We start from the raw sequence: 24,835 nt of genomic DNA, 5'->3' as shown, positions 1-24,835 counted from the left end.
CACACAGATTTCACACCAGGAATCGAAACTAGGACCCCAGCACTGCAGGGCAATAGCACTGACCACTACACCACAATGCCACCCACACAGAGAACCTCTAACGCATCTGAAGCACAAATGCATCATTATGAACTGTCTCATTCATCATATTGCATAGCCCTACCTGATTTATAATCTGAGTGAAACAAGCACTAGAAGAATTATCTAAGCTGTTCTATTTTCAGAAGGCGATGTAAACAAAAGTCTGGGCACCTGTTTTCCCCAGAGATAAATGTGGAAGTAAAAAGGAAGAACGGTATACAAAAACAAGGCTAAGGGAGAAACCCAGAAACAGATAAACAGACATTAAGGGGGAAAACTGTTTTAATGAACTCGATAAAGCTGCATCTGCAAAATGCACCTTTTTTCTGCCCAATTTTTACCCAAATGTAAAAGCTCCCCCTTTGTTCAAAACCTAAACTGAATGCTTTCTGGATAACCTTTTTGTTAGTTACTGCGGTGCTCTGCAGAACTGTATAACCTTGAGCATTCTGCAATGCTTTCTCTAAACAATACTGTTTTAAAAATGCCCCTGAGAGTTCTTGAGATGAAGTTAGTTTTTCTTCTCAGTTAACACAATTTTAAATACATCACTAAAGCTTCTTCCTACATTGTAAATGTTAAATGATTTCTATGTTCTCAATTGTGATCTGCACTTGCCGAACCCCGGCACAACATGACTTTGTATAAACTATAGTGCTCACCCTGGAAAGGGAACTGTACAAGAATGACCCTTTTTGACAATGTTAAGGCTTTACACTGATTAAATTGAAAGTCTGTCATTTAAAAATAATGCAGTTACTTCGAAACACTTTCAAGAACAAGAGAAAGGTTACAAATATGAGGAGGCCATTTGGCCTATGTAGTTTGTTTGGTAGTTAGGAGCAAATCTATCCCAGGATTTCATCCAGCTGTTTCGTAAAAGAAGCCAAGGTATTGGCTTCAACAAAATGACTGGGTAGGTTCAAATGCTTCATTAAAAAATGACCCATTTCAAACATGTCAGTGCTGTTTCTAGCAAGTTCTCTTGATACACCCGTCTGTCTTCTGGGTGCAAGGAGACTGGTTTAATTACTCTCCATTGTTCTCGCTCTTAGAATGTGAACACAGATGTTGAGACTGCCTACAAACTGCTGCGCTGCTTCCTTCCAACTGGCTGGTGCCGTGATCTTCCCTGCTCACCTCACAGATGCTACAGTAGTGAGCTGGCTCGTCCTTCGCCCTCCCATGCCACATAATCTCCTTCCCTGCAGCGATTAGAGCTTCCTTCAACATCTGACACTGCTTTAATGTCCTTAACAAGCAGTACCTGGGAAAGAGAGCGAAAATAAAAGGGTTACTTTCCAGTTGTTTTGGACAAAAACAAAAATTCAAATGACGGCCCTTAGAGCCTTAATGTTGCAATGACATATACAGTACATCGCCCAGTGCAGCATCATTCAGGATTGTGCTCCCTTTTCACCTTATTCATTCCTTTGGGTTTGCTTTTCCGGTCTTTTAAAAAAAAAAATATAATCTCCAACGTATGACATCAGAAACTTTATCAAGCAGGTTTTACGGAAGTACTTTGTTTTTACCCTAGTGACAACGGACTATGGTGATATCTCAAAATGGAAATAATGTAAAAGGCCCGTAAATAATGTATTTTCCAAAGCAATCCCGATATAACAAAGTTTAGATAAACCACAGAAAGCGTCAGGCCACAAGCACTAAGGGAAATTAAACATGCACTAAAATAAGGGGAAAACTCTGCTGCAACCGATCTAGAACCACAAACATTAAGTAAGATTGTTAGTGAGGTGTGTGAATCAAATGATCTAAAAGACACCATTTGGTTTGAGAGAACTTTGGCCATCAGCATCTTCAAACTTTTTGCCAACAAACAGCCTTTTTTAGAATTTAAGGCAGATTTAGCCAGAGTTATTGGTAAATAACCAATGTTACAGTTTCAGTACAATGTAACGTACAGTGTCCTTTAGTTTGTTTACATTAGTTTTTAAATTTTTTAGTTAAAAATTAAAAAGTATGCATACTGTACAAGCCTACAAAATATTGACATTGTGAGAAAAATGCCTCCCTCAAGTCCAATTTTCCTCCGAAGGCATGACGAATAAGAAGAAAGCCTATTTTAAGTAACAGGTCCATAGTTAACGAGCATTTTTACAACAACTTTCAGGGAGACAAAGTATATTTTTGTAGAAAATGAACAATCAAAAATACTGTTCAAAACAGTGGTGATTTACTTCTTAAGCTGCACCCTCAGACAAGGATGGATTCACACTTCTATAGGATCGAGTGCTGGGTAGACAGACTAAGGCCAGTGTTGTCCAGGCTGAGCAGGAGGAGGAAATAGCAGCACTGGCAGTGGTAATGTCAATGAGCAGCTTCTCCCAACTACACTTACTTGATCATTTCGAAGAGCCTGGGGTCAGACACCTTAATGTTTCGTGCCGTGTTCCATGACAGGTGAATCATGGGAACGATGGACTTCACACTTTGCAGTTTATTCCACTCGTATCGCTCCACGGCCAGCTTATACTGGTATGCTGCACAAACAAAACAGAAATGAATTTTAGTTTCACTCGTTTGCTGCTCGTTTTATATTGGGGTCAACATTGTTTGGAATAAATATGCCAAGGCAAAATTAACCCAAAGCGCTGGGAGAAAAGAGCTTTGAAGGGATCACGAAGAGTACTGGGTACGGTACCTGTCAGGGGCCCGACATTCCAAGCGATGTTATTGCACCAGCCTATGGCCTGAACCCAGTGGACGGTACCGGCGTTGATCCAGACCAGATCTCCGGGTCGCTGGATAAACCGGTACACAGGGACGTTTGCCTCATAAAGGTCTTCAAGGTTTGGCCACCAGGAGCCCATTAAGAAATTTATATTATTCCTTCAAAAATGAAATGAATCAAATCAGCCACACAAGCCCAAAAATCAGGAAAAAAACAAACAAAATACAATAATGCAAAGCGTGACTCAAGTGTAATGAAAAAACAAAAGAGGATCCATGTCAATGAAGACGTAATATGCTTAAAGTAATGGCAGGACGGACTAAAGTCCACTGACTGAAGATTAATGAATAAAGGAAAACTATTAATCTACTGAAAATAACAAGTCTTGATTAGTTCATTGTTTTGATGTACTTTGACAATTTACTGCAAAGGAGAAACATTCACTCAAGCAAAACTTTTTTAAAATTAAGGTCATATACTCGAACACATGAATGTTAAACACATGATGTTTGTGTCAACTGGTCGTTTGAAAGATGCGTGAAATGGGAGTTACTATAGGTGTACATTTAAGGCAAGTACCATACTGGCAATTAAACATCCTAACGTTACTGTGTTAAGTTGTTTTCATACTTTTCACAGAAATCATTCATGACACCCCAGTAAGGCTCTGGTACAGCAAACCATTCACAATCTCCTGGTCCAATGTTGATGTTAACAGAACAGAAGTTGTTGTTTTCTTGGTGGCCTAAAAATGTAAACAAAGAATACACTGCATTAGCTCTGCGTTCTGAAGTGGAAGATAGGCGATCTAAACCAAGACAACTCAAGCGCTTTCACAAAACAGGAAAAAAAATCTTTGCAGATGGAATGAGGCAGGTTAATGAAGGATAAGGAGGAACTTGAACACGTGGAAGAGGCCTAACAAAGGTCACCAGCGTCCTGAAGTGCTGGGAAGAACCCACTAACTGTTGGAACACTGCATCAAGACAACACAGGACAGCACCCTGGTTCCCAGCGCTAAACCTGGAGGAAAGTCTTCTGGTTTGTGCTCCAGGCCAGTTCTTCATCACAGGCTAACTGATTTAAGTTTTCTACTAATGGCATACTAGGAAATGTGCTTTCAGCTCTTGAAAGATCTAACAGGATTTGCAATTGGTATCAACCCTGTACCAATTTCTGAGATTGCAAACTGCCCTCATTCAGGTATGTTTCTTGAAATGTAACCAACTGGACCTCAGCAGAAGCAAAAATGCTCATTGCAGGGGTGTCTGATACAGTGTCAAACAAAGCATCTGATAATCAATTGATCAGCTAGGAAGAGCTGTGCAGACAGAGGTAACATCGAGCAAGTTGAGGAGAAAACCAGACACTGTTCCTCTGGGAACAGTGTGGGGAACCACTGAGATAAAAAAAAACGTCACTCATAACTTTCTCAGGTTTGTCCAAAATGTGTTGGGGAATTTCTCTTTTTAACATTAAAGTTATTTCTTACATTAACAAAATGATGACAATGACATTTCTAAAAAATAAAATGAAGGGTTGTAAGATTTGGGAACCTGGCACCCTCGCCATCAGGAAACCTGATCAGACAGACAGACAGACAGACAGACACAGCGAGGGCATATGCTCACCTGGCGTTCGGCTGCCAGGGACCTTCATGTAGAGCTGGACTGTGTTCATCCCCAGGATCGTGTGGCCAACGTGACTCAAGAGATTCCCTGCAGACACCACTCGTGCAAACGCTGGCAGCTTACTTAACTCATGGAGCTGCAGCTTCCACCTGCAACGGTTCAGTTCGCACTTCAGAAGAGCGACAGCACAGGCCTGATTTAAGCCGCCGCAGTCATGCGGACACTGATAAAAAAACTAATTTATTTCTCCCGTGAAGCAGTCTGCTCAGTTGAGACCTTAAAAGTTTTGGGGGGGGGGGGGTTTATGTAGGTCCAGGAGCACTTTTCTGTATTTTTAGATAAGGATTTGTTCAGATTGAAAATCCCATCTTTATTGAAGAATATGGACACAACAGTAGGTTATCTGGTTTTTCCCAACAGAAGCCCTGTTTTTTTGTGCAACAAAATTGTCTATTGAAGGAAAAAACCGCTAAGCTTGCATGCCATTTTTCTCTCATCTTCCATTTTCTTGTGCATATTCTTAATGGAAAAGAATGACCGTTTTTCCTGCATTCTCCATGTGTCAGTGCTAAACATAAGCAATGAGCAAAGGGATTCTCTTTAAAAATTCTCAAACAGCCTGTCCTACACCGCATGAAAGCTCCCTTTTAAAGTGTGAGAGCCAAGTGACCTTCAGTGAAATTCATTAGACATTAGAAATACAGTACGTCAGTATGTTCCCTTTAACATACTCACTTTTTCTCATCCGACAAGTCTATGTTTGTCCCAAACTTGATGGTCTTAAAAGGACCTTTCCTGCGTCGTCCCACACTGAACAAAAAAAGCAAAAAATTGGAAATCGGCACATTATAACAACACAACAGTATTTAATTATTTCCTCCCAGTAAAAGACTTACTTGTCAGACGATGTTGACTCATTGTCTGAATGTTCCTTGTGCCCTTTCTTTTCATTTTCCTCCTTCAAAAAAAACCAAACAAAAAGGTTAGGTTTTCCTTTTTTGGTATTCTGTTAAATTGACTACAACTCAGAAGAATTTCTCAGGCACCTTTACTGCCATTGTTGTTATCCTACTGTATAAAAAGATGGTCGTTACTGCTACTGATTTAACCCTGAGACATATTTTAGTAATTCTAACAGTTAAGATTTGTTATCCAAAAACCTAAATTGGTAATATGGTATAATTTAAACCGTATGTAACACACCACTGAGTTTGACTGTTATGGAAGTAATATTATTCAAAACATACGATGGCAAGAAATTTCTGTAAGTCAGTTCTACCTCTGTAACGTGGAGGATGTTACAAAAACCCTGACGATAAATTAAGGACAGCGCAAAAATTGGTATCGCACCAATGCCATCTTTAGATTGCTTTTATAAGTAAGGAATGTAATGTCCCCTAGAAAAGAACTCCTCCAATGCAATCCTGCCTCTGCAGTCCTGGCGGTGCCAATAATGGGCAAAGGTCTGTTTGACTTATGTTACTACGTTTGACCTGGAGTGAAAACTGAGTAAAAGGCCTTGTTTTAACCCGGGATGAATCACACCCTGGATTTTGTGTGCAGCGAATATCAATGCGAGAAGGGGTGAAGCCACTCACCCTGGGATTGGAAAAAAATGTGGGGAGCCCCTCAAATACAACTGCTCTATAACCATTGGGACATTTTGGACAATTTCTTACATTAAAAAGTACCCTGAGACAGAAACCTTGACTCTGTAAATGGACACAAAAGCACCTACCTGGCAACTTGGTCTTATGCTCTTTTAGAGTCTAATACAGACTATCAAGCAGATTGCTGACACACATCCAGAGTAAAAGTGCTCAAGGAAAAATACACTTTTAAAGCGTTAAGCGTTAAAAATATACATGCCAAGTACTTAGACTGTTTTGACTACTTAGTGTACTCTCAACAGGTACAGCCAGACATTTGTAGATTTGCTTCAGCCAGACAATTTGCTTCAGCCTTCTGAAGGGTGAGCAGATGCCGACAGGCTCGCCTTGAGTATAAGAAAGAATATTTTTAGCTCTACCACTACAGGTTTTGACAGCTTTGTGACAAGATCCCGATTCAGCTCAGTAAGCACACCTGCCACTCAAGTGATCAAAACCTGAAAGGCACAGGAAAGGTGTACAGTATACAGACGTGACACCCGCTAAAGACTAAATCCATGCCTGCATTCTCACTAATTAAACTTAGCAGAAGTGCTCACGGTTTGTCTGGACTAAAAGCAGAAATTAGTTGAAATTGTTCGCCTGTATATTTATAAAAAAACAGCACTGGACACCAAAAAAGTGACTTGTACACCCTTCTTCTGGAATGGCTATTAAAAATTAAATCACCCCTGTCCTTATAGATGTATCTGAAAAATGCTGAATATTGAAATTGAATTGGAACTAAAATCATTTAAATTAGCACTGAGCTAAAATAATGCTCCCAACCATTCAGTTTTAGGAAACTCAGGGCAAGGAGAACAAGGATCTGTAAAATATACTTTCTACTATTTCCACTTCATCATTCCCTTTTACTTTTTTAACCCTTTCCTTACAGAACGGAAAGAAAAAAGCTTTGAAATACAAACGAGATTTTAGCCAAGACACTTAGTTCTTCAATCTGCACTTAAATGTGAAGCGGAGAACCTAACCTGCTCCAGCCTAACCATTACCTGCTTTCAACACACAACACATACCTTAGTTTCGAGAGAAAAAAATGAATACAGTAATGCACATAGTTAAGCACCGCATGCACACCTGAAAGCAAGATCTGCCAAGTCTAAAGTATTCTGCAGAAAATGGGAGATGAAAAGTAGGGAGGCTTAATCAGATTTTTAGTGTAGCCCCGTCAGTGCTGGGCTGGGCACTACTCACCCGTAGTGATTCCTGGAATGACGAGGCCTGGTACTGTGCATATTTGGCAATGGTAGTATGTGACCTACTGCTCTCGCAGCGCCACATCTTCCTAGTTCCAGTCAGGTCCCAATTTTCATCAGTAGGCTGTGACAGCTGTGTCCGTACCTCCACCAGGTGGTCTGAATTCGCTTCTACTAGTGTCTTGGTAGAGAACAGACCTAGATCTGGAGAGAGATGCGTTTTCATACACTTAATGCTTTTTAGTAGACTAAATAAAAGAAAAGGGTAGAGGCAAAGAGGAGAAACGTCAACAAAATAAACAGAAATAAAAATGACTTTGACAGTAAAGGAGATAGCGTGCAGGAGGGTTTTGCTGATTAGGACGGTTTCTCATGTGACAGATTAGACAAAAGATTACATCTGAAGTGCCATCAATAAACCTTGTAACTACATGGCTTTGAGGCAAATACAAGTGAATCCAGCCCAAATGGCTTGCTGCCAAGGCAAACTACATTGCACATGGGTAACTACAACTACTGCCCCATGTGATTTGTCTCATTTCTTTCTTTAAGGTGAGGTGCAGTGGCATTTAAAAATATCAGCTGCATATCTCACTTGCCATTATTAAAACTGAGTCATTGAAGAAACCATCCATTTAACTGCAAAATGCAAGATCAAATTAAATGAACAGATCCATAAACTGGGAGCGGGCCGGTTTAGGCAAATGACTAACTACAGGCAGAATGTAGTGACAAGCTCAGCTTGCAGGTGGCGCTGTTGTCCTGAACGTAATGTTCACCTACTTATTTCTCTTTCACATCTTAAGCACTAACTGGAAGTAGAATAGAATCCCAAAGAAAGGCTGAGAAACTAAAGTATTTCTAAATGCCTCAGTCTCACAAAATGTTCCATTCTACAAAAATGCTAAAATCCTTTCCTGTTCCCCTAGGTTACTTATGTCAACCTTTTCAGATGTTCTGTCAAGTCTCTTGTCTCCAGGCGTCTCCTGTCCAACATGGGGATTAGACCACTTCACACAAGGTAAGACGCTCTGATCAAAGCGCCACCCCAGTGGAACTCACCTAGTTTAAGGGCTCCCGCGAGGCCCCGGATTACCGTGACAGGGTTGTTTGGATTTGTACAAAACTGATGTAAGGGCGGAAAGAAAGCATCGCGCTTATTCTCCAGCTGTGAAAAGATGAGATTTCAAAGTTCAACAACGCAGCAATTCATGGGAGAAGGGTGGTGAGGTAGAAAACTCACCTAGCGGATAAGAGAGAATATTTTACAGATGTATTTGGCTTTCTGGCCTTCGCTGCCCATTTTTTTGGTGCTATTTCATTCCGAATGAATTCTGTGAGATACAGCGTGTGGATTAACACTAACACCGTGCCTGGGCGATGTTTCTTCTACAGCGTGGTTACGAGGCTGTACAGCCCAAATTGAGGCCGAACCCTTGCAGTATTCCGGATGGTTCTCTGTCTTTGTATCGCAACCAGAGGCCTCACAGCCGCGCTGCTGAGGCAGCAACGTCCTACGATTCCCACCAGAGGGGGCGCCCTGACGTCTCTTACTCACATAAATACTGGGAGTGGGCGGGTTGAGCTTGTCCTTTGGCAGTGCAGGGTAAGGTGGAGGCGGCGGCCGAGGGGGGGGACACTTGTCCAGTAAAATGCTACTATTTGACAAGCCGTTCTTCCCCAGGTTTCTGAAAAAGAGGAAAAACAAAAAATCAGAGTGCGAAGGGCGCCTAAAGAGGTTATTTCTGGAACAACGGCACTGCTCACTGTGCATTTAGAAACTTCCAAGAAAATTTTACCAAGTTGATTGCCGGCAAGACGCAATTCACCCCAGACGACATTAGCTGTAATGAAGGCCCTATATCTCTGCAGTATTGAGCTCCTATCCCACTCTTCGGCAGTTTACAAAGACTGAAGCGACATGCTGCAAGCCACGTCTCTTAAGGTGGCAGACTGTGAAGATGGTGACTTGCTCTCAGTAACAGGCACACGTCTCTCTACTTACAGTGCATCCTCTCAACAGCACTCGTCTGCTGCTTTGCACTATGTTTAAACCAAAGAAAGGGAAAAGTCTTACAATGTCTAGAATATCAACAACATAAGTCAGAGTGGTTCCCCTGCTGATAGGCACTTTCAATAAAGGAGGCCAACTAAGATCACCACAAGGGTTCCTGTGCAACCTGACACTGCTGTGTGTAAATTGAAGGGGAACTGCAATGCTGTTTTTGTATTTCAGGGTGAGAAAGAACTAGCATTGATGAGTGCATTTCAAACCACAAGAAAAGGAGGATGTACACAGTAACCTGTAAAATCTCCCATTTACATCACAAAACAGGAAATTTCCGGGTGTGCACAGTGCAATATTCTGCAATTCAGAAAGAGGCAACCATACGTCCGGTGACGTGATGCACCCCTTTAACATTGTAAACAAGCAGGCTTGGGAAGACATCTCTTTCAGTCCAATAGACATATTGCTCTCGACTTCAAGGTGGTTTTGCCGACAAATACAACTTAACTCTGCATGTCAACACTGGAAACTTTCTGTAGTGAAATATCTGCTGTATAATCTGTACACATTACATTATTTATTACAGTGACTAGTGAGCAGGAAGGGCTGCATCACATCGCATTTCAGTGGAACTCTCACTCTTACCCATGACGAGACCAGGGGCTTGCGACAACATGGAGCCTTACAGTACATTCACGATTTTGTGCTTAATTTGACATATTAAAGTTTTCTATACCGTCAATGAATCTGTTACTGTGTTCTACTAACCGGTCTGAGAAATTGGGACTGCGGTTTCCCTTTAACAGAGAAAGAATGGGGTAAATATCATGGTTCAAATCCAAAATAAAACCTTAGTATCACACAGGTAATTCCAGTGTTTGTCAAGTCAAAGTACAAGACTTCTTAAGCTCCTCAAATAAGACACTTAAAAAATTATTACTGATAGATGTACTGCCAATCTTACAGGGAATATGCAACACCCAAACAGGAGAGAAACATAAGCACCCTTGAGCATGTATTATATGTAGAACCAAAGAGTCAAACCTACATGGCATGTTTTCACAATGGTAAAAATGGTAATGGTCTTTATTTCTATGGTCACCATATCAGAGCATGTGGCTTAATGTCCTACTGTTCTAAAAAGCAGCTGTGCTAACAGGTACAGGAAACCCAATATCAGCTTTACAATTAACACGTTCATAAGATGTTAATGTAGCTGATGTGAGAGGAACATACTGCCGTCGCATCATCCAGGTGGGGCTCCAAATTGGTGATGGTGGAGGGGAGTCCCCCTTACCTGTAAAGCACTTTTAGTGAAGCCTCCATAAACCACTATATAAGTGTATGGAAATATTTGTCTTATTATTAAGCTGTCGTAACACCAAGCTTGTGCATCAAGCTAAAACACCTTAGTGATAATTCACTAAGTTGCTCTTAATCATACAATGAAGCAAAGCCCATCTGTTCACATCACTTGTGGTTCATATGTTGGCAGTAGATCTACAGGTATGTGCTGGTCTTCTGCCACACACCGAAAGGAGGATCTGCAGCTTTTCCTCTATTTCTACTGTTTTTTACTACTTCCCTTGGAGCTTGCATGCTGACGCAACTCCCTATTCAAACTGAGATACCTCTTTGTATTATGCATTACTCCAGGTAAATAAGGGAAACTGACCGAGATCATTCTTTAGACTGGGCATCTTAAAAACAGTCAGCTATCAAATAAATGGCCTAAAAAAGTAATACTTTGAACCAAAACCAAAATATTAACCTTTAGGTCAACTGTGCACAGCTCACTTTCCAGAAGGATTAAGGTTTGTGACTCTCACGGACAGCGAATCTCTCTTATTTAGGTTCAGTGCACATGGCCAAGATCTGGGTGATCTCTCTCAGCATGTACATATTCACATGCCAAGGTATTAATTTTAGCTGCTGGAGTTCATACACAGAAATCACACAAGGTTGACTTTTCTTATCTGTTTACATTTATGCACTTATTATAAAAAGATATGAGAGCTGTGTGCAGTTAAAGAACACATGGACAGCGAGGGACTTCTTTGCCTCCATTTCAGGACTAATGAAACCAAAATAGTGGATTATTAAATCTAGACCATGTAGCACCTGGCATTTTCAGGAGTTTTCTTTTTACAGTACCACATTGCTAAGGATTTGTCTTAAGAGTATTTCATTGCATAGAATCCTTTGTGGATCCTTAAAGATTAATTGACCTGATGTTAATTTCCATTTATCCATTTCAAGTCCTTTGGAGTAGATCTGTGTTCAAACTAAAACCATAGGCTAGCTGATTACCCTTCTTTGGAGCCACATACTTTGGAACGATCATGTATTCTTTGCAATACATAAAAATTAACATTTTAGGCTTTTAAAATTCAGATTGCTTACTTTTCATACCATATAAGAAAATGTGCATATCTGGGCAATACCAAGCATAAGCACAAAGTTCTAAGAAACTTTAGAACTATGACAGAAACCTAAACAGAAAAAAGAAAAGGCAGAAATAACCCGCTGATCGCAAGTAAGATCAGACAGAGATGCACATGAGCTGGCAGGTGAATGCAAAGTCATGCACTGTCAAACCACTTTAAGGCCTGGAGCTTTGAAATGAATTTGTACATCATAAAACCAGTCACATTTCAGGCCTGAGTTTTCTGCAATTTGAAAAGAAGAACTATTAATATAACATATAATGGATGATAACTAAATATATTGAAATGTTATAATTGCTGCTGCCAAATTTCCTCATCCCAAGCCCTCAGCAAGCTCTGAGCAAACAGCTTACCTTTTTGTAAGAAGTGTCAAATAACAAGCTGTTTTTTTCAGGATGGGCTCCTAAAACACTATCACTTACTTCAGATACTGTTCTTTCAGAGAAATGCAAAGTTTAAATTATAACCACTACTCATTTAGAAAAGCAAGGTTCTCTCCCTTTACACCAGCACATTGGTAGATTCAAACAGACAAAAATGAAAGAAACCTCTATATATTCTATAGACTAGTGAAGAGAATTCCAGAATTCTACAGAACCCTTAGGAATTTGTTTATCAGGCTGAAAGGAAACGGTTTCTTAAATGATGTAAAAAAACAGTGCACAGCTTGTATGCGAGAGCAAATTCCTTTTCAATAGATTTTTAATACTATGCATTCCTGAATTAAGAAGACTTTGCTCCAGCTGTTCAGCTAAAAGGTTTGTGCTTCTTGTCTTACAAAACAGGTGGAGCTCACCAATAAGAGAGCCATGTAAACAAAATTCAAATACACAGAGGTCCTTCTGACAACAGCCAATGACTTTGAAGAGCAATCCCACACCAGGAGCACCCACGCAAGCTGTCTTCTCTAGGCAGAACCTGTTTCTCTGACTCAAGGGCATACACAAATTAGAAAACAAAAGCTCCGTGCACAATGCTGATGGCCAGCCACCTACCTGCATGCTTTGAGTACTTCTGCAGAGCTGGGGTAGATGGAGACTGAGGACGATGGTGCAAGCGGAAGGGTTGGTTTGTGGCTGATTGAGGGTGGGTCTACTTTCATGGGGCTTTGGGAGTCCTCAAGACCTTTTCCATTCACTGTATGTCCCAATCCACCGAGAGGGCTGTTAAGGCTGGTAACACTGTTTGTGGTAGTTTGTTCTGTTGATTTGGGAGAGGGGGTGGCTGTGGAAATGGCTGAAGAAGGTGAAGAGGCAACAGAGTTCTCTTGAGTCTTTGAGCTGTGCACGGCCGGGTGAACGTTATTAACTTTTTCACAGGCCCCAGGATCCCCGATATTATTGGCTTTTCCAATCAACAAGGCAGAGAGCTGAGGATTGTCTGAACTAAGTACACCTGGTGACTTGGATTCTCCATGGCTAGGGCTTGAAACAGCGTCTGTCATCACCTGATGGACGTGATTAGGGAGTCCTTCAACAGTGGCAGTGCTGTTCGGCGTCCCTCCGGAATGCCTGCTGATGTCAGGCCCCAATGTTGTGTTGTTTCCTGAAGGCTTGCTCTCTTTGGTTAAGGTAATGCCTTGTTGTCCACCTGAGGTAGCAGTGTGAGGAGGAGAGGAGAGGTGATTGAGAGCAGCCCCCTGTGTTAGTGAATTGCTAGGCATGGTGGAATGTCCAACCTGATTTTGAATACCAGTGCCAACTGCCTGGAAATGCTGGGAAGGCCCAGTGGAAGAGAAAGGTCGTTCACCATTAGGACCCGCCAAATGAGAACTTTGACCTTTGTGAAGCCCCTGAAATGCACAAAAAAAGGCAACGTATTAATACAAAAAACTACCAAATGGTTTTAGATATTTGACTCTCTAAAACACTTTTTGTATTACCATTCTGGAATGGAAAAGTGAACCCACATCGCTGTGCCATGACGTCTTCCATTCTACTCCTGAGATACATAAATAAACTGCTACAATCTCTTATCTGTGATGTTTTATTATGTATTTGATTAATATGAACCAAAAACATTCTGATTACTTGTCTTGTGCAGCTTTTCCTCTTAGATCTTTCCCTCTCTGGACAAATGTAAGCTAAAAACATGAATTGGCAGAAGATTCAGCGTAACAGGTGATATCACCCTTCCTTTCAATGCCTGATGTCGAAATCATTGTTAGCTCAGAATAAACTACCTATAAACCATAAGCATGTATTCTCATATATCAGACTGTTTAAATGGGGAAATAAAAAAATAAACCATACACCTAAAGAGATTGGCTTTCAAATCTAGGTCAAGTCCTACATATGTTACTAACTACTCAACACTAATGGTCATCATCCAGCTGCTTTTTCATCAGCAGTCTGATGAGATGTCTCTTAAAACCAAGAATGACAATTTGGTATGGGAGGCTACATCCCAGCAAAGGAAAATCTGAGACTGTATCCAGCTATCTGTGGGGCTTATTAAGCAAGCATTACACATTTGACAACATTTCTAAGCCATGATCTGGCATTAGCCTCTGTGTAATCTGTGGACTTAATGTTATGTTAGGAAGACTCACTCTGATGATAACTGCATAAAGCATTTTATTATTTTAAGCTGATAATCTTATTCATGTAAAACCTACAACAATCTTACAATGGTAAACATACAAGAAGCATATTTTTCATTGTCTCGGGTATTACATATGGAAAACTGAAGTGGTAAGTCTTTTGTTATGCTGACATCTTTTCAAATGCAACACCACATTTGAATTGTGTGTATAAAAAACATTTTAATATGTAGCTACAAGGCAATAACCATATGTAATTAAAATCTTGTTAATCCATTTCAAAGCTTTTATTTAAACCATTTTCATTTGTGGTGTTAAAATCCATGAAGTGTAGACGAGGACAAAATAGGCCCGTGCACTAGGTTTAAGTTATGCAAAGCATGGTTTGGTAGATACTTCACTAATCAATTTGGTATATTTCACACAGGGAAACATTTGTGCACATCTCTGTAGAAGATTTTGTCAGTAATTCTCATTCAACAATGGCAAAAGAGATGCACATCTGTACTTATCAAGCAAGAACCGCAGAGATCTCTACAGTACCATTACTATAGACAACAGCTTGACGTGGGCTATGCAGGAGTAATGGACTGAATACTGAAAGACTCATGAATAGATTATCTGAGAAACCATCATTAACAATTTAACAATCTAACTTAATCTAAAGTGTTAACCCGCCCCCCACCCCCCCCCAAAAGTCAGAATGTGACAAAACAGTGACGGTACCTGAGTGGCGTTTACGTGTTGGTTTTTCCACGGCTCCGCTGCGTTGCTGCTGCTGCTGGTCGGGTTTGTGCAGTTATGAGGTAGACTTAGTGCGTGTTGCTGCAGGTAAGGCACGTTCCCGTTACTTCCCACTCCAGTTAAGTGATTATTGCCTACAGAAATAGTGTCTGTATTACCCAGCATTCCAGCTGTGCTGCAGGGAACCGAGCCTGCTGGGAAAGGTCCGTTGGCCATGGGCTGCCCAGAGGAGATGGGCCGGACTGCAGGCTGCAGTACGTTTGGCGCTCTGGACAGAGCCACATGAGGCTGCGCGCCAGAGGCCGGGTTTGTAGGCAGTGACGAGTCGACTGTTGGCCCGTTAGGAACACCAGTTGGTCGTACCTGTCCGGCTGCATTTTGTCTCATCTGGTCGGAAGAGGGGGAAAAAAAAACCCATCAGCACAGTCTCTGGAAGAAGCACACAAGTCTGGGAATGTTTCTTTTGCATTACGCTTTCACACCCACTTCCACCTGCGCACTCCAGCCAAGCCCACGCCACGCTTGTACTACAGAGGCTTGACAGGCCTAGGGTCCAGGTATCATTCCACGCCTTTACCACAGCTGAGGAGTGCGACAGGACGCTTCTCAGAGCCCCAACATAGCACATTTTACAGAAAAAAACACTCAGCAGTAACAAAATGAGGTGGTACTCTTGCTTTTTAGATAGTTTTCAAAGTCCTGCACTGCGTTTCAGATTAAATGCATTATTTGGCAGTTCGGAAATGATCGGCTCATACAAATTTCCCAGTTCTCTTCATTACTGGCATATTCTCCCTACATGAAATGCAACAAAAGTCTGCAATACTTCAGAAGGGCACAGCTGAGAGTGCCTTACTTCATTTACAAGATTACAATAAGGAGAACAAGAAGACAAATCCCTTGCATTTACACAGAGTACTTCATTTTAGAGGAAACACCTTACACAGAGGGGAGCCATTTAAGCCACCATACCATCACCTTTATCTTGTCAAGACCTGTAACCTCTAAAGAAAAGGCCCATTCAACATAAGCGTACCTGCTGCTGGTGCTGCTGCATCAAAGCAAACTGCCCCTCCAGCTGTTCCAACAACTGCAGCTGTGGTGGCTTCAGGTTTTGCCTTTTTGCTCGTAACTGATCCAAAACCTTTATTCAAAACAGAAAAGACCAGAGTTTACATAAAGTGTCGAAAAAAACTTTATAAAATGTATGTAACTTTTCTATGAATAAGTGACATATTACACACTTACCTGTAGCTTCTGTGGTGTTAAATACCAGTTAGGAACTTGCTGTTGCACTGGATTGTTTGAAACAGGGTGGCCGCTGGGCCAGGAATCTGGAGTATTCTGTTTTAATAAGCAGGAGAACATACATTAAACCTTTAAAAAGTGCTAGTGGTGCAGTTACCTAAACAGCAAAGGTACTACTTGTCACCTGAGGTAACTTCAGATCACAATTCTTATGCATCTCCTAAAGCCACTTTCACAACCTAGAAACCTTTAAATTAAAGCATCATGAGATTATGTTTGTTTTTTTTTTACATTACCGAAATAATGTAGTGGGCAACAGTTTCCTGCAGTAGACCGATTAGCACTTTGCCAAATTAAAAAGCCGCCCCTTTTTAATTTGCCCCTCCCCAGTTTTCACGATTGGACGTTGTGCTCTACTATCACAGCACTCAAGTCTTCATTTTCAACAAGCATTGTCAAGAAATAAGAGGTAAACCACTCAAACTCTACCAGTTTCTTCTTATTCAGCCAAGAGTCAGGTTACAGATGTGACAGGTTTACAAATCAGCTTTACAGAAACAGCTTGCTGTCCAGTCTTGAGCAGAGGGCCCCTGACTGAACGCACTTGTATACCTTGGCTGGGCTTGCTGTTCGTTTTCTCTTGGCAGGACTGGACTGGTCATCTACTTGGCTTGAAGGAGCCATGTGCTGAGGCAATGACTGCTGTGGCATTTGTGACTGTCCAAGGCCTACTTCAGTATTCTGATGAGGTTTACAGGCCTACAACACAGAGGGGAAAGTGACAGACACCATGGTTTTTCTGCTCTTCCAAATTACACGCATAGCCTACATTTGGTCACGGCAAGAGGTTGCTATCCCACACAGGACAGAAAACCTGCACTGTGAAAATTCTCTGTGCTTAATTGCCATGTGAAAACTAACTAGATAAACATTAACGTGAATCTCAATCCATGTGGACCCAACTTAACACAAGAAGAATGACTTAATGTAACCAGAAAAGCACAAGGTCCTACAGTTAGCTCTTCTGAAAAAAACGATTACGTCAGTTAACACATTCACGCATTACATAAACTCAACTTACTCCAGAAACTACAAGCTTGCATTTTATGGAGAATAATCTACAACATATGGGACTCTTGACCCAGTATATTATGTAGATATGTACATGTAAAATCCTCCAATTCCTTTGAACTCCAATAGAGCCTGTGAGGTTATACAGCTGGATGCAGTTTACCTCTGACATTATCTGTCTCACGTGATATTCCTGGCATTCATTTTTTTTTTTAAATATCTAAAGAAACATTTTCAACGTTGTGACTCCTGGTCCTGAACACCGAATCCCCCCAGCTTGGGGAAACCAAAATCGCAATGCTTTCTACCACTGCACACACCTAAACTGCCCCAAGGAGGGCAAAGTTTACTGGAATGGGCGAGATACACGCCACAGGGAGAAGAAAGATGTAGCAGTTGTGTTGGAACCTAAGTAAGGAGAACAATGCAAAGACAGGTAAACCCATAACGCAAGCAAAAGAAATGTTCAGCTATGTCAGTACTAATACTAACACAAGCGATCACCATGATACCGATTGAGACCTCTACAAGTGTTGGAGATAAACCCGTCAGCACTCATGCACAGCAATGTGAAGGATTCTTTTTTGTTATGCTTGTATAACTCAATGTACACAACCAACAGATACTGTTCATGCACATTCAGCTCCACTGGTAAACTTTAAAGAATAATTTGTTTGCACTCAGTCATCCATGAGGTTTCACTTAAATGGCAAGCAGTTTACCTGCATGTTGGGGAAAATGAATGAGTGGCATTATTTTTACCATTTACATAACTGATGAATGCCATGATTATAGATACAAAGAAAAAATAAAAAGTTATCCTCCCCCCACCAAAAAAAAAGTTGTTACTCAAACATGTCATTGACAGAACTGTCCCTCAGAGTATTACAATGAACTGCACAGATAAATGAGAACACATAACACTGAAACTTCCCTACATGACACAGATGGGGAAAGCTAGTTCTGCCTGCCACATCAGGAGACTTTACTACTTCTAGGACAGGACATAACCTTAAGAGAGCACTTCTGAAACCTTGAAACACAACCATGCTTCTCATTATGAGTCAATGTTTGGATTCATCTGCTTAATTTGCATGGACAGCCCTTTTTGGCTTTGCAGGCATGCCATTCAGATTTCTGAAGTCATTTTGAAACTGATGATTAATACCGTCAGTAGTAGTAATAATCATAAGAAAAGTAACAAAATACAAGGCCACGTTCACTAACCCTTACATTCAGTGTGCAGTTTTTTTTCTCTCTCTAATTGTAAAAGGAGAAAACAAAATGCAAACATCGCAAACTTCGGGCCGACAAGCAGTTTCAATGACAAAAGAAGCTATAGCCTGTTTCATCCCCACTTTGCACCAAGACTGGCTTTTTTTGTGCTTTTTGGCAGGAAAACGGTATCAATGCACCATTCTGCTTCGAATAATGTCCCCTCTTCCCTGATGTAATTTTTTGAAGACCAAAAATACACCAACTCGCAATTGTGGGGCACTGCGGTCCTGTAGTGTACAGAAACGAAAGCTTTTAGAAACGGTAGGGAAAACCGTTGGGCACGTCGTGTCTGTAGTGCAAACGTGAGGAGAAACGGACACTGCGAAATCTGGCACCCTTGTGCACGGTTTCCACTTGTGTTTATCCCCTGCACAGAGAGAGTCCTCTCACTGGTGTAAGTGCTTAGTGAGACTGGCCCAAGACTAGGATTCTACAGGACGATCTAACTCTTCTCACCTGCTGTGCTGTGTTCAGGGCACCCTGTCTGGAGGTAAGTTCTGCAGGGATTGGTAGGCTCCATGCTTCCTCAATACTAGGAAGCATTTTAGTTTTACTCTGTAGACTACTTTGTTGAAGGTTACACAACTGAGCCTAGGAAAAATTACGTAAAAAAACATTTAATACTGATCTACTTAAAATGAACTCTGGTCTTCTACTGAATCTGCCACTATAACTTCAGCAAAGAGTTAACAAAAGTTATTCTATTTAATTTAAAATTATATTTCAAGGGTTATCATAAGCCTCTTGGGGAGAGGTATGGTTTGACTATACACGTACAAATATATATACACAATTAAATGAATGAATCCATTAAAAAAAATAAAAATCAGTGAAGGTAGCTGGTGTTGTCAAAATGTCATGAAATTATGCTTCAAAGTTACTGGTGAAAATGTTCTCTCACTCATACACAATAACATGACAACTGTCCATATTCAACCCACCACCCCCCCAATGATTAAACTAAAAAACAGCAAACAGTTAAATCAAAAGAGACAAATTCTACGGGAAAGCTGCTCAGTGGGGCCATGGTGAACACACACACACAGCAACACTGACTGTAGCTCATAGGAACTTCTGCAAGAGAACCCTGCTCCCCCACCCCACCTAGGACTAAACACACAGCACTGGCAACAGGCAGAACAGAACAGGTCAAGGCATAACAGCTTCACATCTACATCTACAGTAAGTCAAGCCCCACCTCTGACCACTAACGAGCAGATTCCAGCAGGACAAAACAATTACTACCTGTAAGTATTTAATCCGTGCTGTGAGGGCAGAAGCATTACTACACAATTTGCTCCTTGTTGCATTAATGTAACATTTAATGGCATCCTGGGGCTGGTTACAGGATTCATACAAGGTGCCTAGATCCATCCAGGCTGCAGCGTGTCCGTGATCCAGCTGGACTGCACAGATATAGGCTTGCAATGCGTCCATGGGCTGATTCTGCTGCTGATACAACACGCTGAGGAGGCAGGGAGAGACGGAGAGAAAAAAAACTGTGAGATCCCAATCGGCAGAGGAAAGTGCCACGCACTCCAGCTCTTTTTCTTTGGGGGGGGGGTACCATCGAGGTGCTGCAGATGCCTGCCGTCGAAGCTGAACGCTGAAATGTTCCCACTGGGTGCTGAACACTACGCGTCCTTGTCACCCCAAGAGGACTAACGGGCATAACCTTTATTATGACATCGTAAACGGGACTGGTGTTCAGTTTGCTTTCTCATGACGCAAAATTTAACATATGGATTCCAGTAATGGACCCAAACTTTTATTCCAAGACTTAACGTGCCACTACTCCTCATTTCAACTCCACCTACTGTATCTGACAACAGTGATCTTGGCTTCAGGGGCAATGAGTTTCAGTTATTACAAACCAGTCCACAGTGCCCGCCTTCACACAGTGCTGGAATGAGCGGTACATTTGCATGATATGATATACAAATTATATTTATACAAAGATCTGTTCATTTGCAAACGTAATATTTCCATTTCTAGCTTTGTGAAACAGAAAAAATATTCCAGCAAACAGATTATGCTGCAGTATGTTGCCTTTACCACCTTAAACTTATTTTATCTGTAAATAAAATATTCATATTGAAAATAGCCATCTTTGGGCGAGGTGCAAGTGTGTGTGCCTGCAGTCCCCCCGCAGTTTCGCAGGAGTAACTGAATATAAAATCTGCACTGCGCAAAAGCCTGAAAGAGTATACCAACAATTCATGTTATTTTTAAAGCCTTTCTAAAACTACTGCATTTTCTCCTCCTATCTTGGTTAATGCATAGTTAACCCTATACAAAGAACAGGACTAACAGATTTCCAGAAAGATTAATTCAACAAACAGCAAGACTTAACTCTGCCAGTAGACTCAAGGAATAAAGTGTAACTTACACTGTCCGATTCATAAAGAAAAATTTGAAAAAATAATTTCTGCATGTCTTAAATTCAAATGTGCTGCCTGTATCGCCTACAAGCATTCCCTGCATCTTCTCCTGTGCTTGCTGCAACAGTAGGCAGAGCTAGGCAGTACATCCCCTTCTAGCTCCCTAAGCACGTTACAAACCCCAAGAAGCTAAGGCTAAAAATACACTCGGAACAAGCATGTTGACTGCAGCCGACATCCTCGCTTCTTTCAAGACACAACTGCATGAGATCCTCAGATCACTTTGATTCAAGCAATCGAGCGAGCTAGATGGGCCAAACAGCCTCCTCTATTTCATGCACCGAGTTGTTCACATTATAAGGTTGAAACTGTATTAAGATTAAGCATATTGACTACATTTGCAAAAGGAGAAAAAAAAAATCAGGCCCTTACCCTATTGAACACCATGTATCTGCACTTGCTTCCGATTTATCAATAGACTGCCTATAAGAAATAAATGCATCCTGAACCTTCCCAATACTTGAGTAGCACCTGTAACAAAGAGAAAACACAGAAGGTCACAAGTCAGAGTAAACAAGGGTGCAAGGGCTCACTGGTTAATTTCTTCTCTGTTCATCCTGAAAGTAATCTCCTAAGGTATGAGTGCAGAAAACACAATATAACATTTAAAGGAGAACTGCACTGCCATTTAAATATTTGGGGTTAGAAAGAATCGGCATTGATGAGTGTTTTCAAACCACAATGAAAGCAACAATGTACAACAGTAACTTGTAAAACCTCCAATTTACATAGATAATTCGGAGACATTTCTAGGTATGTGCAGCGCCATATTCTGTGATTCAGAGTGAGGCAAAAAAACTTAATAATAATAATAATAATAATAATAATAATAATAATAATAACAACAACAACAACAATAACATCACTTTATTAACCCTTTACAATTTCTTACATTAGGAATTTTTTTTTTCTCATACCCCAGCTTGCTCTCCTTGAGACACACAGACACACAGATAGGGAGAGAGCATGGGGTCAGAGCGCAGGGTCAGCCATTGTACGGCGCCCCTGGAGCAGTTGGGGTGAAGGGCCTTGCTCAGTGGCCCAGCGGAGTAGGATTCCTCTGCCGGCTGCGGGATTTGAACCAGCAGCCTTCCAGCCACAGTTGCAGATCCTTAACCACAGAGCCACTGCTCCGCCCCAAACTTCTGATGACATGAAGCGGGCCTTATTACATTGTAAACATGCAGGCTTGTGAATACATCTCTTTTTATCCAATAGAAAAAATGCCCTTAACTTAATAGACGGTTTTGCCAACAAATACTACTTGTTAACTCTGCATGCAAATCACGTTGGAAAATTCCTGCGGTGAAATGTCTGCTGCACAGCCTGTACTTATTCATTTGAACACCACATTACATTAGCCACATTACACTAGTACAGTGGTTCTCAAACTTTTTGGACCAAATATCACCCCTGATCAAACCAAAGCATCCAAGTACCACCTACAAGTCATCTTCTCATAGGAACCCCAGAAATTCTCAATGACCAACATGAGTGCACGTGTGCACACACACACACATATAATACATATTATAATAATAAACTTTATTTGATATAGCGCCTTTAAAGGTGGCTTCTCAAAGCCCTTTACAGAAAAAAACAGCAACAAATAAAAACAAAAAAAAAGCACCATTTCAGTGAGAGGGGTGAGCCTGTTTAGTCGAGCAAAGCAGATGTGAATTCATTTTTCAAGCCTTGATACAATTCACAACAGAGTCTAACTGATTTTAAATCGTCAGGCATTTTCTTGATGGCAAAGGTCTCGCTGTGGATGTTGCAATGCATCCATTCATTTCTGCAGCAACCTCTCTAATTCGTGCAACTACACTGCTGTGTCGGCTTGTCATCGCTCTAGCACCGTCTGTACAAACTCTAGCACCGTCTGTGCATTTTATCCAGTCGATGCCATTCTCTTCGATAAATTCATTCAGAAGCTGAAATATGCGCTCTCCTGTAGTTCCTGTTGGTAGTGGTTTACAGAACAGAAAGTCCTCATGGGACGTACCCTCAAACTCGTATCTAATGTAAAGGAGCGAATTGGCCAAATCGATTACAGACTCATCAAATTGCAGTGAAAGGCATCTGCTCATCTTAACGCGTTCTACCAGCGTACTTTTGATATCATCTGCCATTTCAATAATTCTATAAGTGAGTGTGTCTTTCAGAGGGGGCAGCAGGTCGAGCTGTTTAGCAGCTTTTTCTCCACACATAATACATGTCGGCTCTTTTGCCAACGGTAAATAAGGTTCTTCAAAAATAATGTGGGGCTTACCTGCTTTAGCAATCCACAAGCTTGCATTTTTCCCCGTTTCTGTTTCAGGAGTCCGTCTCAGAAGTTAAAAGAAGTTTTTATTTCATGCGCATGGGAGCGAAACACAGAGACGCTCGGTGTATTTTTCTCAAATTAACCTAGAACAGTTCTTAAATATTTTTCTGTTATCTATCATGCTTTTCTGTGCTCACAAGATTACCAGCGTTCCTAGCACACATTTCAATGCATTCCTGTGTTTACAACATTGGCATTGTTCCAAAATCAAGCACATTTCTCCTACCTCTCTATTTGCTGGAGATAAGTTTTTTTTTAAATACAATTGGTCACTTACGTTCATAGCATGCATTCCTATAGAGTGGTATAGAATTACATTGTAGCTCTGTGTCCACTCAAGTACTAGCGCGTGCTGTATTGTAGTACGTAGGCTGCGTTTTCGACACGTCTTAAAATAGAAAATAAGAAAACCCATCCCGATTTTTCCGCGCACACAACAAAGTTCCAGGGTCATATGGCATACCAGCTGGTACGCGTACCAGTTTGAGAACCACTGCACTAGTACATTAGTGACTAGTGAGCAGGAAGGGCAGCTTCACGTTACAATACATGGGAACTCTCACTCTTGCCCGTGGCAGGTCCAGGGGTTTTCAAAAACATGGCAACTTACAGGGCTTTCAAAAAGTTCTCAGTTTTGTGCTTAATTCAACATTTGTAAAATGTTGCAATAATTTACTTTATCGAGATTTAATAACTGCTTATTAAATAAAATAACAAATAAATTGGGACTGCAGTTCCCCTTTAAAAACTAACTTCTGCCTTTTAACATATTTTACTCTAAGGAAATAGCTATTAAAACAGCCGAACTAGATTACAATGTGCAAGATTGGCACAGTAAAAAACAGTGCTTTTCAATCAAGGACATCAATAGCGCTGGAAAGTGCTATAATGCTCAAGTCAATGCCAATACATTCCATGAAACAGCAGAGAGCTCACTGCTTAAAATGTCACATCTTAAAATTCCTCCTTGAATAACAGTGTAACTCCTGTATCCCTTTAAATCATTGTTACTCAGAGCGAGAGGTGAAAGGGTAATATTTCTGTAGAAAATAGGGTCAGCTTGCTACTAGGACACAAGGGTAGAAGGCAGAGACCAAGTCTGCAAGAAAGTAAACAAAATGAAGGAATATTGTCACAGAAAGCCTGGCTAGTTTCTGATTTCCTCTTCAATATGAAGCCTGGAACATGTTTTATATTCCTGCTCTACACTCTAGGATTGGAGAAAGTGTAGAAAGTAACAGAGCTACAGGTTTGCTTGTTGGTTATGGCAGTTCTGGGTAAAATCCTATTTGCACACAGTAAGCACACTCAAATAGATTGTTCTTGTTAGTGTCAAGAAAAAAAAAATCACCCTTTAAAAATTGCCTTAACTGAGTTAGACCCGGAGTGCTGATTCACAAACCTCCTGCCTCGGGTTCTGTTTCAAAAGTCAAAACAAACCCTTAAGCAGTTAGACT

General features: G+C 41.0%; 1 protein-coding gene across 4 annotated transcripts in view; it reads right to left on the bottom strand.

The window, feature by feature from the left end:
- kdm6a (lysine (K)-specific demethylase 6A) overlaps positions 1-24,835 on the bottom strand; it is a 107,830-nt gene that overhangs the window by 2,112 nt on the left and 80,883 nt on the right. For 2 of the 4 annotated variants that reach the window (XM_088912873.1, XM_088912874.1), the window contains 18 exons: positions 21,425-21,523; positions 19,857-20,076; positions 19,068-19,202; positions 16,875-17,021; positions 16,263-16,358; positions 16,051-16,158; positions 14,997-15,401; positions 12,724-13,520; positions 8,832-8,961; positions 8,336-8,441; positions 7,272-7,477; positions 5,304-5,365; positions 5,143-5,217; positions 4,408-4,556; positions 3,407-3,521; positions 2,747-2,934; positions 2,444-2,585; positions 1,222-1,348 (listed from right to left, as the gene is read on the bottom strand). In XM_088912873.1, coding sequence (XP_088768999.1) covers positions 1,222-1,348; positions 2,444-2,585; positions 2,747-2,934; positions 3,407-3,521; positions 4,408-4,556; positions 5,143-5,217; positions 5,304-5,365; positions 7,272-7,477; positions 8,336-8,441; positions 8,832-8,961; positions 12,724-13,520; positions 14,997-15,401; positions 16,051-16,158; positions 16,263-16,358; positions 16,875-17,021; positions 19,068-19,202; positions 19,857-20,076; positions 21,425-21,523 — 3,307 coding nt within the window. The remainder of the gene's footprint in view (positions 1-1,221; positions 1,349-2,443; positions 2,586-2,746; positions 2,935-3,406; positions 3,522-4,407; positions 4,557-5,142; positions 5,218-5,303; positions 5,366-7,271; positions 7,478-8,335; positions 8,442-8,831; positions 8,962-12,723; positions 13,521-14,996; positions 15,402-16,050; positions 16,159-16,262; positions 16,359-16,874; positions 17,022-19,067; positions 19,203-19,856; positions 20,077-21,424; positions 21,524-24,835) is intronic. The other 2 variants (XM_088912875.1, XM_088912876.1) reach the window with 1 other exon arrangement.

This window comes from Atractosteus spatula, chromosome 4 (genome assembly GCF_055471065.1).
Source record: "Atractosteus spatula isolate fAtrSpa1 chromosome 4, fAtrSpa1.hap1, whole genome shotgun sequence".
In the NCBI taxonomy this organism is placed as follows: Eukaryota; Metazoa; Chordata; class Actinopteri; order Semionotiformes; family Lepisosteidae; genus Atractosteus; species Atractosteus spatula.
This window is presented reverse-complemented; position numbering and strand designations above follow the sequence as displayed.